The 12,542-nt window shown below is 50.0% G+C and overlaps 1 protein-coding gene across 2 annotated transcripts; it reads right to left on the bottom strand.

Annotated features, from left to right (window-relative positions):
* Positions 1 to 7: 7 nt before the first annotated feature.
* SLC35E1 (solute carrier family 35 member E1) lies at positions 8 to 12,536 on the bottom strand. 2 transcript variants are annotated; one of them, XM_004384422.2, is made up of 6 exons: positions 12,383 to 12,536; positions 12,016 to 12,086; positions 9,246 to 9,383; positions 7,959 to 8,084; positions 1,949 to 2,194; positions 8 to 396 (listed from the first exon to the last, which is right to left on the bottom strand). In XM_004384422.2, exons 2-6 carry the CDS (start codon positions 12,073 to 12,075, stop codon positions 166 to 168), a joined length of 801 nt encoding a protein of 266 aa, XP_004384479.1. In that variant the 5' UTR covers positions 12,076 to 12,086; positions 12,383 to 12,536; the 3' UTR covers positions 8 to 165. The 2 variants fall into 2 exon arrangements, with proteins under 2 accessions (XP_004384479.1, XP_023594532.1); XM_023738764.1 differs by lacking the exon at positions 9,246 to 9,383 and having other exon boundaries at positions 12,383 to 12,516.
* Positions 12,537 to 12,542: the final 6 nt, after the last annotated feature.

The following is a 12,542-nucleotide window of genomic DNA, read 5'->3' as shown; positions in this document are numbered from 1 at the left end:
TTTAAGTCTTTGCTTCTGCTGGTCCTCTCGCTGCCCATGGAAGCATGGGAGGCCAGGGGCTGGGGACACCCCATGATTCTGCAGCGTCCCTTCGGCTTTACATTCTGGTTGTCAGAAGTTTCCAGTACTGCTGGGGGTGGGGGAAGGAGCCCTGTGCTCCCGACTCTACACATCATATCGGTTCAAACTGTACGTGTTTGGGTAGTTCTGCCGGCCGTACTGGAAGTGATCTGTTAGGATGTTGTTGCGGCCATACGGATAGTCTGTGTGCTGGGGGAAGAGGAGGCCGTTCTGGGGCTTCTCCAGTGTGCCCCGGGGGTGTTCCTTGCTGCTCAGGTCCCCTGTCGTGATGGGGAGGAGGTGCTTCCTGGCTTGCTGGTTGGCATCATACTTGGTCTGCATGGGAAAGAGACATTAAAAACCACCCAGCTCAAAACTTCCACACGTCAACAACAAAAAGATAAACCACCCAATCAAAAAATGGGCAAAGGACTTGAACAGACATCTCACCAAGAGGATATCCAATGGCCAACATGCACATGAAAAGATGCTCCACGTCATCAGCCATTAGGGAGATACAAATTAAAATCTCAATGAGATACCACTTCACCCTTATTAAAATGGATATGATTAAAAAAACAAAACAACAGGTGTTGGTGAGGCGGTGGAGAAACTGGAACCTCAGCCATTGCTGGTGGGAATGTAAAATGGTGCAGCCGCTGTGGAAAACAGTTTGGCGGTTCCTCCAAAAGTTGAACACAGAACTATCATATGACTCAGCAATTGCACTCTTAGGTATCTACCAAAAATAAGCGAGCAGGAAGACCAACAGAAACCTGCACACTCATGTTCACTGCAGCACTTTTCACAACAGACAAAAGGTGGAAGAAAACCAAAATGTCCATCAACAGATGAATGGATAAACAGAACGTGGTTCATCCATACAATGGAATATTATGCAGCCATAAGGAGGAATAAAGTCCTGATGTGTGCCACAACATGGATGAACCCTGAAAACGTCATGTTGAGCGAAATAAGTCAGTCACACAAGGACAAATATCGTACAATTTCACTTATATGAAATAAGCGACTATATGGAAACCAAAGATTACACTAGTGTTATCTCGGGTGGGAGGGAGTTTTGCTTAGGGGACAATGAATTTATGTTAAAGGTGGTGGAATATTTTGGAAAAAGACAGCGATGGTGGTGGCACAACATGAAAAATGTAATCACTGTCACTGGATTATAACTGTGGAGGCTGCTGCATTGGCTCATTCTGCAGGGCAGGCCCAGAGGACAGAGGGAGCTCCCAAGTCCAACCAATCAGCTCTTCAAGGAGACACAAATCTCACCCAGAGCAGCTTGGGCCTGGCCAGCGAACAGTTAATGAGCCCACAAAGGACAGAAAGACTGGAAAGCAAGTCCTATCAGCCACCATCATGCACCTTGAAAAAAAACCAAACCCACTGCTGTTGAGTTGGTCTCTGACTCATGGCGACCCCATGTGTTAGAGAGTACAACTGTCCTCCATATGGTTTTCTTGGCTGTAATCTTTACAGATGCAGTTCACGAGGCCTTTCTTCCATGGAGTGGCTGGGTGGGTCTGAACCACCAACCTTTGGAGTAGCAGCCGATCACAAACCGTGTGCGCCACCCAGGCTCCTCTACACACCTTCACCAGACTAAATAGAGCCTTTGCGAGAAGGAAAGAAATCCTCGCCTCCTTAGCTGCCAAGGCCCCCTGTACACCTGAGAGACAGTGCTGGCATGCCTAGGACTTGACACCTCTGTGTGAGGGGAAGGAGGCCTGGTGAGGAACGGGGCCATGCCAGAGATCATAAACCCACGAGTGACAAAGCTGGTGCCTGGTGCTCCAGCCCCTTCGTTCCCCTCTACCACCTCGATAGCGGCCCCGGGGCTTGGCAGGGCAGCCTCCCCTTGGCTCACCTTGTTGTACAGGAAGACGCCCAGGATGGCTGTCATCATGCCCAGGATGTTGGTGCTGGTGACCGGGTTGCGCAGCATGATGAGAGACACAGTGATGACCATGATCCTCTTGGTGGCATTGGCGACCGAGTAGCTCAGGGGGCTGATGAGGTTGAGGATACTGAAGGCGATGACGTTCTGGGCAAAGTTGCAGAAGCCACTCACGGCCAGGAGCAGGAGCGTCCAGGGCCACTGGGAGATGTAGGTCTGCAGGCGTGGAACAAGACAGTGTGTCGGGGACGGTGGCAGCACTACAGCCACCTTGCAGCATAGGAACAGGCTGGGAGACGGGGAGTGGGAACTAAGTAGCTTATCCAGGATCCCACAGTTGGACGGTAGCACACCCAGGTGTGTCATGATAAACCAGTTTCCGTTGAATTGACCCCGACTCACGGCAACCCCACATGTATCTGAGTGGAACTGTACTCCATAGGGTTTTGAATGGCTGATTTTTCAGAAGTAGATAACCAGGCCTTTCTTTCCAGGTGCTTCTGGGTGGATCAGAACCACCAACCTTTCGGTTAGCACTTGAGCACTTAACTGTCTGCACCACCTCTGACCTTCACGATACTTCACAGTAGGCACGTTGTTGTGTGCCGCTGAGTCAATTCCGACACATGCTAATCTCCTGCCAAGAAGGCAGAGGCTCAGAGATGAAGGGCCCCAAAGGGTCCAGAGCAAGAGGTGACCAACGCCTCCCCTCATCCCAGGAAGTGAATGGCCAGGAGCTCTGGGCTTGGAGGAGCATGGGTCAGATTACTGGACAGTCCACACTCCACAGGAAGGGAAGGGGCCCAGGAGGGGGCTCCTGACTGTGTGTGAAGAACCTGTAAACATGAATGTGCCCTGGCCTGGGAGCCCCCAGGAAAGCTGCTTGACCGCTCTGGGTCTCAGTTTCCTTGTCTATTATGGATTGAATTGTGTCCCCCAAAATATGTGTTGGAATCCTAATCCCTACACTTGTGGATGTGATCCCATTGGGAAATAGGGCTTTCTTTGTTATGTTCATGAGGTCATATCAGGGCAGGGTGTCTCAAATCTACTCATTTTTGATATGAAAACAGCAGAATAAGCACAGAAGCAAGCATGAATGGGGGAAAGATAGATGCTACGTGGAGATCGCCAAGAAACCGAAGAAGAGAAGCTGAGGTGAGGACCTTCTCCTAGAGCCATCACAGACAGAGACTTTCTCAAGAACTAGGGCCCTGAATTCGGACTTTTAGCCTCCTAAACTGTGAGAAAAGAAACTTCTGTTCATTAAAGCCCTCTACTTGTGGTATTTCTGTCACAGCAGCACTAGAGATTAAGACATCATCCATGCAACAGGGGCAGAGTGATCCCTGCTCAGCTCACCCAACCTTTGCTGTAAAAATGCTCTGTCAAATCGCAAGCCAAACATAAAAAGACTTAGTCACCCTCTGGCTTCTGCTGGCGAGAGGCTACTCTGATTAGGGGGTCTCAGAAGTCAGGAAGCCACAACTAGGAAACATCTGGATCGCAATCCTCAAAGAGCCCAACTGGTCCCTGGACAGGGAGACAGGCCAGACCAGGCACGGAGGCCTTCGGCCAGGTGGCTGCAAAGCGCTGAGTGTATGTGGATGTCTGTTCTATTCAGGGCTGGCTTCCAGAGAGCCGCGTACCACTCCCATGCCCCCACTCCCTCCTCCTAGCACACCGCAGTCCTGGGCCTGTGGGCGGGAGAGCCAGGAGGCTGCCACAGGCAGGGCTGCCAGGACGGCCAGGATGACCACGGATGGCGCCAGGCTGCCCCTCTCACCGCTGTCTGCAGCTCAGATGGGAGTGTGGGGACAGCCCCGTGGGCAGAGGGCCAAGCACTCTCGAGACCCAAGTGGCTGCATCTGGGTGGCAAAGTCACAGACCCCTGTGATTGATGGTGCCGTTCAGTTCTTTTAGATCCTTGCTCATTTTCTGTAGTTCCACTGTTTCCAGAATCGACAGAGGGAATCCGTATTGATTCAAAAGATTCTATGTTTGCCGTAAATAGGTTTTTAGTTTTAGCACTTTAAAGATGTCGTTCCACTGCTTTATGTTTTCATAGTTTCTGATCACAAATCTACAGTCATTCAAATTGCTGTTCTCCCATAAGTAAATACATCATTATTCTCTGCCTGCTTACAAGCTCTTTTTTTGTCTTCAGCTTTCCAAAGTTTGATTGTGATATGTCTGGATATGTAGATATGTATCTTTTGCCAAATTTGGGAAGTTTGCAAACATTATTTCCTCATAAATATTTTCTAAGTGTAGCACTCTTTCCTCCCTTAGGGAACAGTTACAGAAATGTCAGGCCATTTGATATTATATCTGTGACTCTGTTCATTGTCTTTTAATGCGGCAGTGTGCTTCCATAAAGACTAGTCTTGGAAATCCCATGGGGCAGTTCTACCCTGTCCTACATGGTTGCTATGAGTTGGAATTGACTTGACAGCACTGGGTTTTGTTTACTACAGTTCTTCTGACTGCACAGGAAGGTTTCACTCCCTCAGAGGTTTCAGTGCCTATGGGACCCTGCTGCCACCACCACCGTGATGGACCATCTTAGTTTCCCAGTCTCGCTGTAACAGAAATACCACGCGTGGGTGGCTTTAACAAACAGCAATTTATTTTCTCACAGCTGAGAAGGCTACAAGTCTGAATTCAGGGGAAAGCTCTCTCTCATTAGTTCTCTGAGAAGGTCCTGTCTTACTCAGCGTCTCTTCCTCGGTTCCTTGGTAATCTCCAAGGCATTTCTCTTTCCCCCACTGATGCTTGCTTCTGCGCCTACTCTGCTCTTTTTACATCTCAAAAGTGATTGGTTGAAGACACACCCTACACTGATATGACCTCATTCGTATAACAAAATCCCTATTCCCAAATGGGATCGCAGCCACAGGTATGTTGTTGTCCTTGCTAGTTGCCCTCAGCTGATTCCAACTAATGATGATCCCATGTGTGCAGAGGAGAACTGCTCAATAGGGTTTCAGTTAGTAGTTCAGCGCTTAACCTTTTGCACCACCCAGGGACTCTTCCACAGGTAAGAGGAGTTAGGATTACAACCCTAATTTTTGGGGTACACAATTTAATTCCTAACACATAAATACCAGAAAAAAGCAAGGAAAACAGACCCCAGTGAAAGCCTGTATATATGTGTCTGTGTGTGCACATACGTAAGACACCAGTGAGCTGTAACAGAGAACAGCATAACACAAGTGACAGCAAACCTGTCGGCAACACCATAATACCAAGGAGGACTAACAAAGTTACTTTTTGTGTGAGAAAGAGGGGATGAATGTACACACAAATGTGCTCACATCTGCAAAACAGACACACTGAGAGGGTAAAGCCAGGTGCATAAAAAGGGTTACCTGTTGGATGGCAGAGACAGAGCAGAGGCGACAGGGACTGAAGCCAGGCTTCTTTGAATAAACTGCATCATACCGTTTGGTTGTGTAAAGATAAAGATTTGGCATATTCGGGGGGGAGGAGAAAAAGCAATTCCTAAAAACGGAACACGTGGAAGGAAACAAACCTCCCTGCACTATGAGTCGGTCGTTCCCAGCAACCCCGAGAACACGGTGTTCTGATTGATCTCTTTTCATGGAACACGTTCTCAGGACCAAGCGAGTGGCAAGGAAATCATAAAGGCCTTGCCATCCTCCAGCTGCAGCTGCCCGTCGAAGCCCTACTCTGAAGCTAGTGTGTCTGTGTGTGTCCCTGTCGGGGAGTGTGTGTCACTGTGTGTGTCACTGTGTGTGCGTCACTGTGTGTTGCTGTCTGTGAGTGTGTCACTGTGTTTCACTGTGTGTCACTGTGAGTGTATCACAATGTCACTGAGTGTCAGTGTGCCACTGTGTCACTATGTGTGTCACTGTGTATCACTGCGTGTCACTGTGATTGTGTCAATGTCTGCAAGCGTGTGTCACTGTGTGTGTCAATGTGTGAGTGTGTGTCAATGTCTGTGAGTATGAGTGTGGCTGAATGTGTGTCTGTGAGTGCATGGGTGTGCATGCAGTAGTAGTAGAATAACGTACAGGATTAACTAGGATAGGATAAGCAAATATGAAATGTGGCAAAGATCCAAGCATGAGAGAAAAGAGATATAAATACAAATTCAAACAGTACAAATTCTGTAATGTTGACTTGGAACTGGAACTAATCAGGGTGAACTCCGTGCCCGCTGCCAAACTATGTGTTCCTGCTTTCTCACTGCAAAGGCCTAAAAGCACTGACAACCAAAGAGCAAGTGGCACACACAGGACCTGGGCAGTGTCTAAATACCAAAAAACAAGCAAACAAAACCCCACAACACCAGGTTGCCATGGTGGGGGCTCCTAGTCTAAATACCACTCTCACTGAAACAAGCAGGGCTGCCGCAGGGGTGGCCGCCTGCAGTCGGGGACAGGTAGTGCACAGGAGGGGAGGGCCTCCTGCTGTGCTCAAAGCTACCAAACACTGACTTGTGGTGTCCCAAGAGCAAGGAGCCAACAGGAAGGGCTGTTATCAGCTGAGACAGGACAATCTGAAGATGAAAAAGATTAACATATGCAACTGATTTCATATGTTACACATGAGCTCATGGTGATAAGGAAAACAGTAATAAAAGAACACAAAAAGAAAACAAACCTCAACTCACTGGTTAACATTTGAAGTAAGGTCCAACTCCTGACTCTGAAAGTGGTGAGAGGAAATAGTTAAGCTTTAAACTGCCTTTCTTGTATCATAGTTCAGGGTAACAAATTAGTCCTGGCTGATGATAGAAAGTTCTTCCCAGAAAAACTACAGCTAATCCATGTGAAAGGAAGTTAGAAAACTGAGCAATTTCCTTGTCTCCAAAATGGAGATCATATCTGAGACTTCAATGGGTTAAAGTTAAGACTAAGGATTAAACCAGACAACGCATGTCAAGAATCCATCTAGAACACATTATGAACCAAAACCAGACCCATTACCATTCAGTCGATTCTGACTCATGGTGACCCCATGTGTATCAGAACAGACTGTGCTCCATGGGGTTTTTGATGACTATAATTTTACAGAAAGGTCCCTGAGTGGCACAAGTGGTTTGGGCTTGACTACTAACCTAAAGGTTGGCAGTCTGAACCCACCCAGCAGCACCACGGAATAAAGGCCTCGCAATCTGCTTCCACAGAGACTGTTGTTGTTAGTTGCTGCCAAGTTGGTTCCAACTCACAGTGACCCGATGTGTGCAGAGAAGAACTGCTCTATAGGGTTTTCAAGGCTGTCACCTTTCGGAAGCAGATCACCAGGCCTGTCTTTCAAGGCACCTCTTGGTTTTAATCTTAAGGAAGCAGATTGCAAGTAATCTTTCTCAGTACCTCAGAGTGGGTTCAAACTGCCAATCTTTAGCTTAGCAGTCGAGCACAAACAGTTTGCATCACTCAGGGACCTATAATAAGCCCTCAATAAACACTTAACCTTTCTCTCAGGCCATGAAAACAGCCTAGAAGAACCACTTGTACCCTTTCTTACCACTGTCACCTGTGCTGTTTCTAGCGCATTCTCTGGTATCTAACTCTGCAGGAGTGGAAAGACTCTCATTCTAGTGCTCAGGGAGCCACGGATACCTTTGGAGCAAATGGACATAAGGACAGAGACAAGGCCCACAAAGCAATCGATCATTGCAAGCAGTTTTTAAAAGTCAGAATGAGATCTGAACAAGATTTGTCAGGACAGGAAAGAGCCACCTGCAGAGCCATTTTTCGCTTCCTTGATGCTACCGGCACAAATGCAACAGCTATCAGGAGCTGAACTCAAGCACGCTTTGGAAGGAACATCAAGGAGGCTGACTTCCTCAACCGCATGTAACATCAGTCATAAGAAAAAGCCGAGTGTTGGAAGGCTAGCGTCAGACACCAGAAATTCCCAGAGTCAATGCAGAGCTGTGACACCCAACAAAGCATCGACTCTGGAACCAGTCAGGAGACGGGCGAGTGCTTGGGGCCGGCCAACTCACCAGGTCACTGCTGACCAGGAACGCCGAGAGGTCCACCAGAACCCACGTGGGTATCATGAAGAAGATGGCATGGCAGCCCAGGATGTTCAGCAGCCTGAGGTGGTGGATCCGGGAATCTCTCAACACCTGACGAGAGAAAGTCTCCTTGAAGGCTGATTGAATCTATGACTGGAAAGGGGGTGCCAGATCCCAAATCGAACAAATACACATTAACCCTGACATCCAACTCAACAACCAAACCTACAAGTGCACTTACACAGAACGCGCCCAAAACAAGCGCTGTTTTATGAAGGACCAGGAAAAAGGTAACGGTCAATGCTGGCAAAACTGCAGTGAACGAGGCACTCTTAAATATTGCTGGTTTAAGGATAAATTGGTGTAACCTTTCCAGACTAAAACCAGGCAAAGGATTTCAAGAGCCACCAAACCTTCATACCTTCTGACCCAAGAACTGGAAACCCATCATAAGGAAATAACCTGAGGCAGGAAAATGTTATGTACAAAGATGTTTGTGGCTGTGTTATTTATAACGAACGGTTGGAAACAACCTGTATTTCCAGTACAGAACATGACTGCATTCACTGTGGTACATGAAAAGAGTGTAATTATTGTAGCAGTTAAGAGCGGTAATTTCTAGTGATATGGGAAAATGCTTATGCTGTAACAGTAAGTGAACAAAGCAGGATTTTAAAATATAGCTATAATAAAAAAACCAAACCTGTTGCTGTTGAGTCGATTCAGACTCCTAGCGACCCTACAGGTCAGAGGAGAAGTGCCCCATAGGGTTTCCAAGGAGTGGCTGGTGGATTCAAACTGCCCACCTTTTGGTTAGCAGCTATAGTTCTTAATCACTTCGCCACCAGGGCTCCATAGCTATAATAGTGCAACTCTAATATATGCACAGAAAAAAAACTCATTAGTAGTGTCCTTAGGGGACAGTACTGTGACTGTCTCAATCAAATGGAAACTCCTTGGGCAGGGGACAGGTTTCATTTGATTCTTCATCTCCACCACCCTCCATAGTGCCCGTCACACAGTAGGTCCTCAATCTTTTTTGATTTTTCATTGGGTTTTTCTTTTGCTTCACATTGGGCAGACATGAATTTCTCAAAAGAAAAACAGAAACTATTCAAAAAATAAAATAGCAAACAGAAAGCCAGCAGATGGGCAACAAGGATTCCCCTGCACTGACACTGAGAAATCTCTATGTGGCCCCACCTCATGTCTGCTCAGCTGCCACCTGCATGCCCTGACCCACCATGCACACCCTGACGGTGACCCCAGTACCTTTTTGGAGAAGATATTCTGAAGTGAGAAGCACAGGGTGGCTGCCAGGGCACTGAGGAGCCCCCACATGTCGAAAGACAGCTCCGTGACAGTGGCCAGCAGGACGCCGCTGATGATGGGGATGAGGGACAAGTATACCTGGGGAGGAAGGCGGGGGCTGACAGCTGGCTCCTGGGACCCGTTATAGGGGCCTCGAGCAAAGCTTCAGCCACTGTATCCTCCTTCACTGGCATGACACCCCAGAGGGATACCATACCCCTTTTGGGAAACTGTGACAGGGATGCTGGTGGGGGTTGAGGGGAGCAGATGGCTACACAATATCTGGGGCAGGGCTATGTCGCCATGGGCAGCCCCATGCCCTATTCCACATTCCACTCAGAGTCTCTGCTCAAGAAGAATCTGAAACCCTGAACTTCCAAGAGACTCCCACTGGCACCACCAGTTGCTGTCAAAATTGACTCCTACTCCTGGTGACCCCATGTGCTCCATAGGGCTTTCAACGGCCGATTTTTGGGAAGTAAATCACTGGGCCTTTCTTCCGATGCACCTCTCGGTGGACTCGAACCTCAAACCTTTCAGTTAGCAGCTGAGCACGTTCACAGTTTGCACCTCCCAGGGGCTCCGCCACTGGCACAAATGTTAATAAAGTCTCCACTCCCTCCTACTTCAGGCCCTTGAAACACACCATCACCCCTGCCTGGGACACGCTCCATCCCCACGCCATCCCACCCGCTCCTCCTTCCCCCTCACTCTTCAGGTCTCTGTTCCCTCATCATTCCAAGGAGAACATCCCCTGTTCCACCCTCGTCCCGAGTGTCCCTCTGCTAGGGGTTCCCACTGCCACCTGTGCCTCCCATGTGGCATCACGCTGTACCCAACATTGTACATAGCTGCTGTTGAGTCGGCCCCAACTCATGGCGACCCCATGAACGATGGAATAAAATGCTGCCTTGTTCTGTGCCATCCCCATGATGGACTGCAGATAGGATCATTGTGATCATAGGGTTTTCACTGGCTAATTTTTGGAAGTTGATTGCCAGACCTTTCTTCCTTTGTCTGGAAGCTCTACTGACAGCTGTCCAGCATCCTGGCAACATGCAAGCCTCCACTGACAGACGGTGGTAGCTGTACATGAGGAGCGTTAGCCTGGAATCAAACCTGGGTCTTCTGCATGGAAAGCGAGCATTCTGCCACTGAGCCACAACTGCCCCCAACGTCGTAACTGCCTGTTTAATCCTGTGTTTTAACGTGTACTCCGTCAGGGCAGGCCCTTGCTCACTGTTCTATCCTGGTGCCAGCACACAGTAGGCACTCAGTACTGCTGGCTGAATGAACATGCAGTGAATACAGTGCTAGGAGGTGACCAGAGGCCCAGCATTCCAGCGTGAGTGCAAGGGATGGCGCCTGAGCTCTGGTGCAAAAAGGCTCAATTTCCAATTCTTAGCAAGAAAGCTCTCAAGCCTGTGATGCCCTGGGGGCACTGTCACCATTAAGCCCTGACCAGCTACAATGCCAGCCCACGGGCATGTGACTGTCCCCTTTGAAGTCCCCTTATCTGATTACCTGCTTTATCTGTCTCAGAGGGGGGTAGTGGTGGCGGGTCTAGTCAAAGTTACTTATCATTTCTCACCCTGCCTGGGAGGGCCCTTTCCAGCTGTGCAAAGTTTCCGGGCCCCAGCCATGCCCAGGGTGGTTACAACCTCCCCTGCAACCTGCAACCAGGAAACCGGATAAACTTAGCAACAGGAAACCTCATAAACTCGGAGTGATATTGACTGATGCAGTCACACACCTCCCAGGCAGCTCTGACCCTGGCAAGACAGTCACCCACCCACCTGACATCACCCAGGGGCGGGCGGCAGAGCACACCCCGCTCTGCTAGGATCAAGACAGGCTAAAATAAAAATAAAAACTCGCCAGAGATGGCCCAATTTCTACAAGCTGATCCAGGGCAGGACCACTGTTCTGAGTTACAAAAAAAGCACAATGCCAGACAGAAACTGACCACCTGGGGAAGAGGGCTCTGTCCAGCATGGAAATGGGTTCCAGCTGGGGCAGAAAGAGCCCCGCTGCCACCTAAGGCACCAGGGAAGGCGGCTGTTTCTGGCTGAGGCCCCAGATTCTCCCACCCACCCCAAGTAGGAAACACCGTGGCTTACCATCTTGAACTGATCCTGGGCTGTGTCAAGAGCCTAAGGCAGCCCCGGGTCTGAGTGATGTTTGTATTTCCATCCCCAGAACGACCCCACAACGATCAAAATTCTTAAGACTGGGCTGACTTATGTCAAAAGCAGACTCCTTTGACTAGCACTTCCCTTCTTATTCCAGAAGGTCCCTACCTGTCCCCACTCTCTTAGAAGGAAATGAAACTACATCACAAAGAGTGCCGGCAGACGCCAGGCATTCCATACCTGGTCCTGCTAGAGGGCAAAGGTGTTGGGCCAAGATGCAACCACGTCATCACCAAGAAGCTACCGGTAGCCTACCTGCAACCCCTACATAGGTAATGTGGACAGGGCGGACAGATTGGCTTCAGAGGGGTGGGGCATCCCCCAGACCACACAGCAGAGGCAGCTCTGGGATACCCCCTCCGCACCCCCACACCACTGACCAAAGGGATTCTAGAACATTAGCAGTGAAAGGGCCCTGGAAGTTCACGGGGCTGATTTCCTTATCTGACAGGAACCAGGCAGCCTGGGAGCCTGGACCACGTCACCTGGTGAGGCCCGGCAGGCAGCCCTGGGTCCACCAGCAGCCAGAGCCCCCTTACCTTGGTGCTCTGTCTCTCCTTCATGATGATTCGGGACAGGAGGACCACCCAGATGGGCATGGTGGCCTTGACTGCAAAGAGAGGCAAGGGGCGCTCAGGAGCCCACCCTAGGAGCCTGTCCCACCTCTCAGGCTGGGGAGGGGCGGGACTGGCAGCTTGGCCGCCTCTCAAACCTCTTCAGCCCTCTCTTTCTGCAGGGCTGCCCCCTACCCTACCCTAAACGGTGTGACCCGGCCTGCTCAGCTCCTTCCTCTCCCCCGAGACCCCCAGGTGGGTCTCTCCTGCTCAGAGGGCACAAGTTGGCCCCTCACGCACTCCTGGCCGAGCGCAAAGACCCCAGACAGGCGTCCCCGGCGCCGGCACCTACCGGTATGCGCATAGGACACGGGCACCTTCCAGATGCTGACGTGCGCCGACACGGACGCGAAGTACTTGCCGAAGGCAAGTGGCAGCACGTAGCGCGGGTAGAAGCGAGGCGGGAGCAGCGGGCCGGGCGGCGCGTGCGGGCCGGGCACGGGCGGCGACAC

Source organism: Trichechus manatus, unplaced genomic scaffold (genome assembly GCF_000243295.1).
Source record: "Trichechus manatus latirostris isolate Lorelei unplaced genomic scaffold, TriManLat1.0 scaffold00122, whole genome shotgun sequence".
Lineage (NCBI taxonomy): Eukaryota > Metazoa > Chordata > Mammalia > Sirenia > Trichechidae > Trichechus > Trichechus manatus.
Note: the sequence above shows the minus strand (reverse complement) of the source record. Positions and strands in the feature narration are given on the sequence as shown.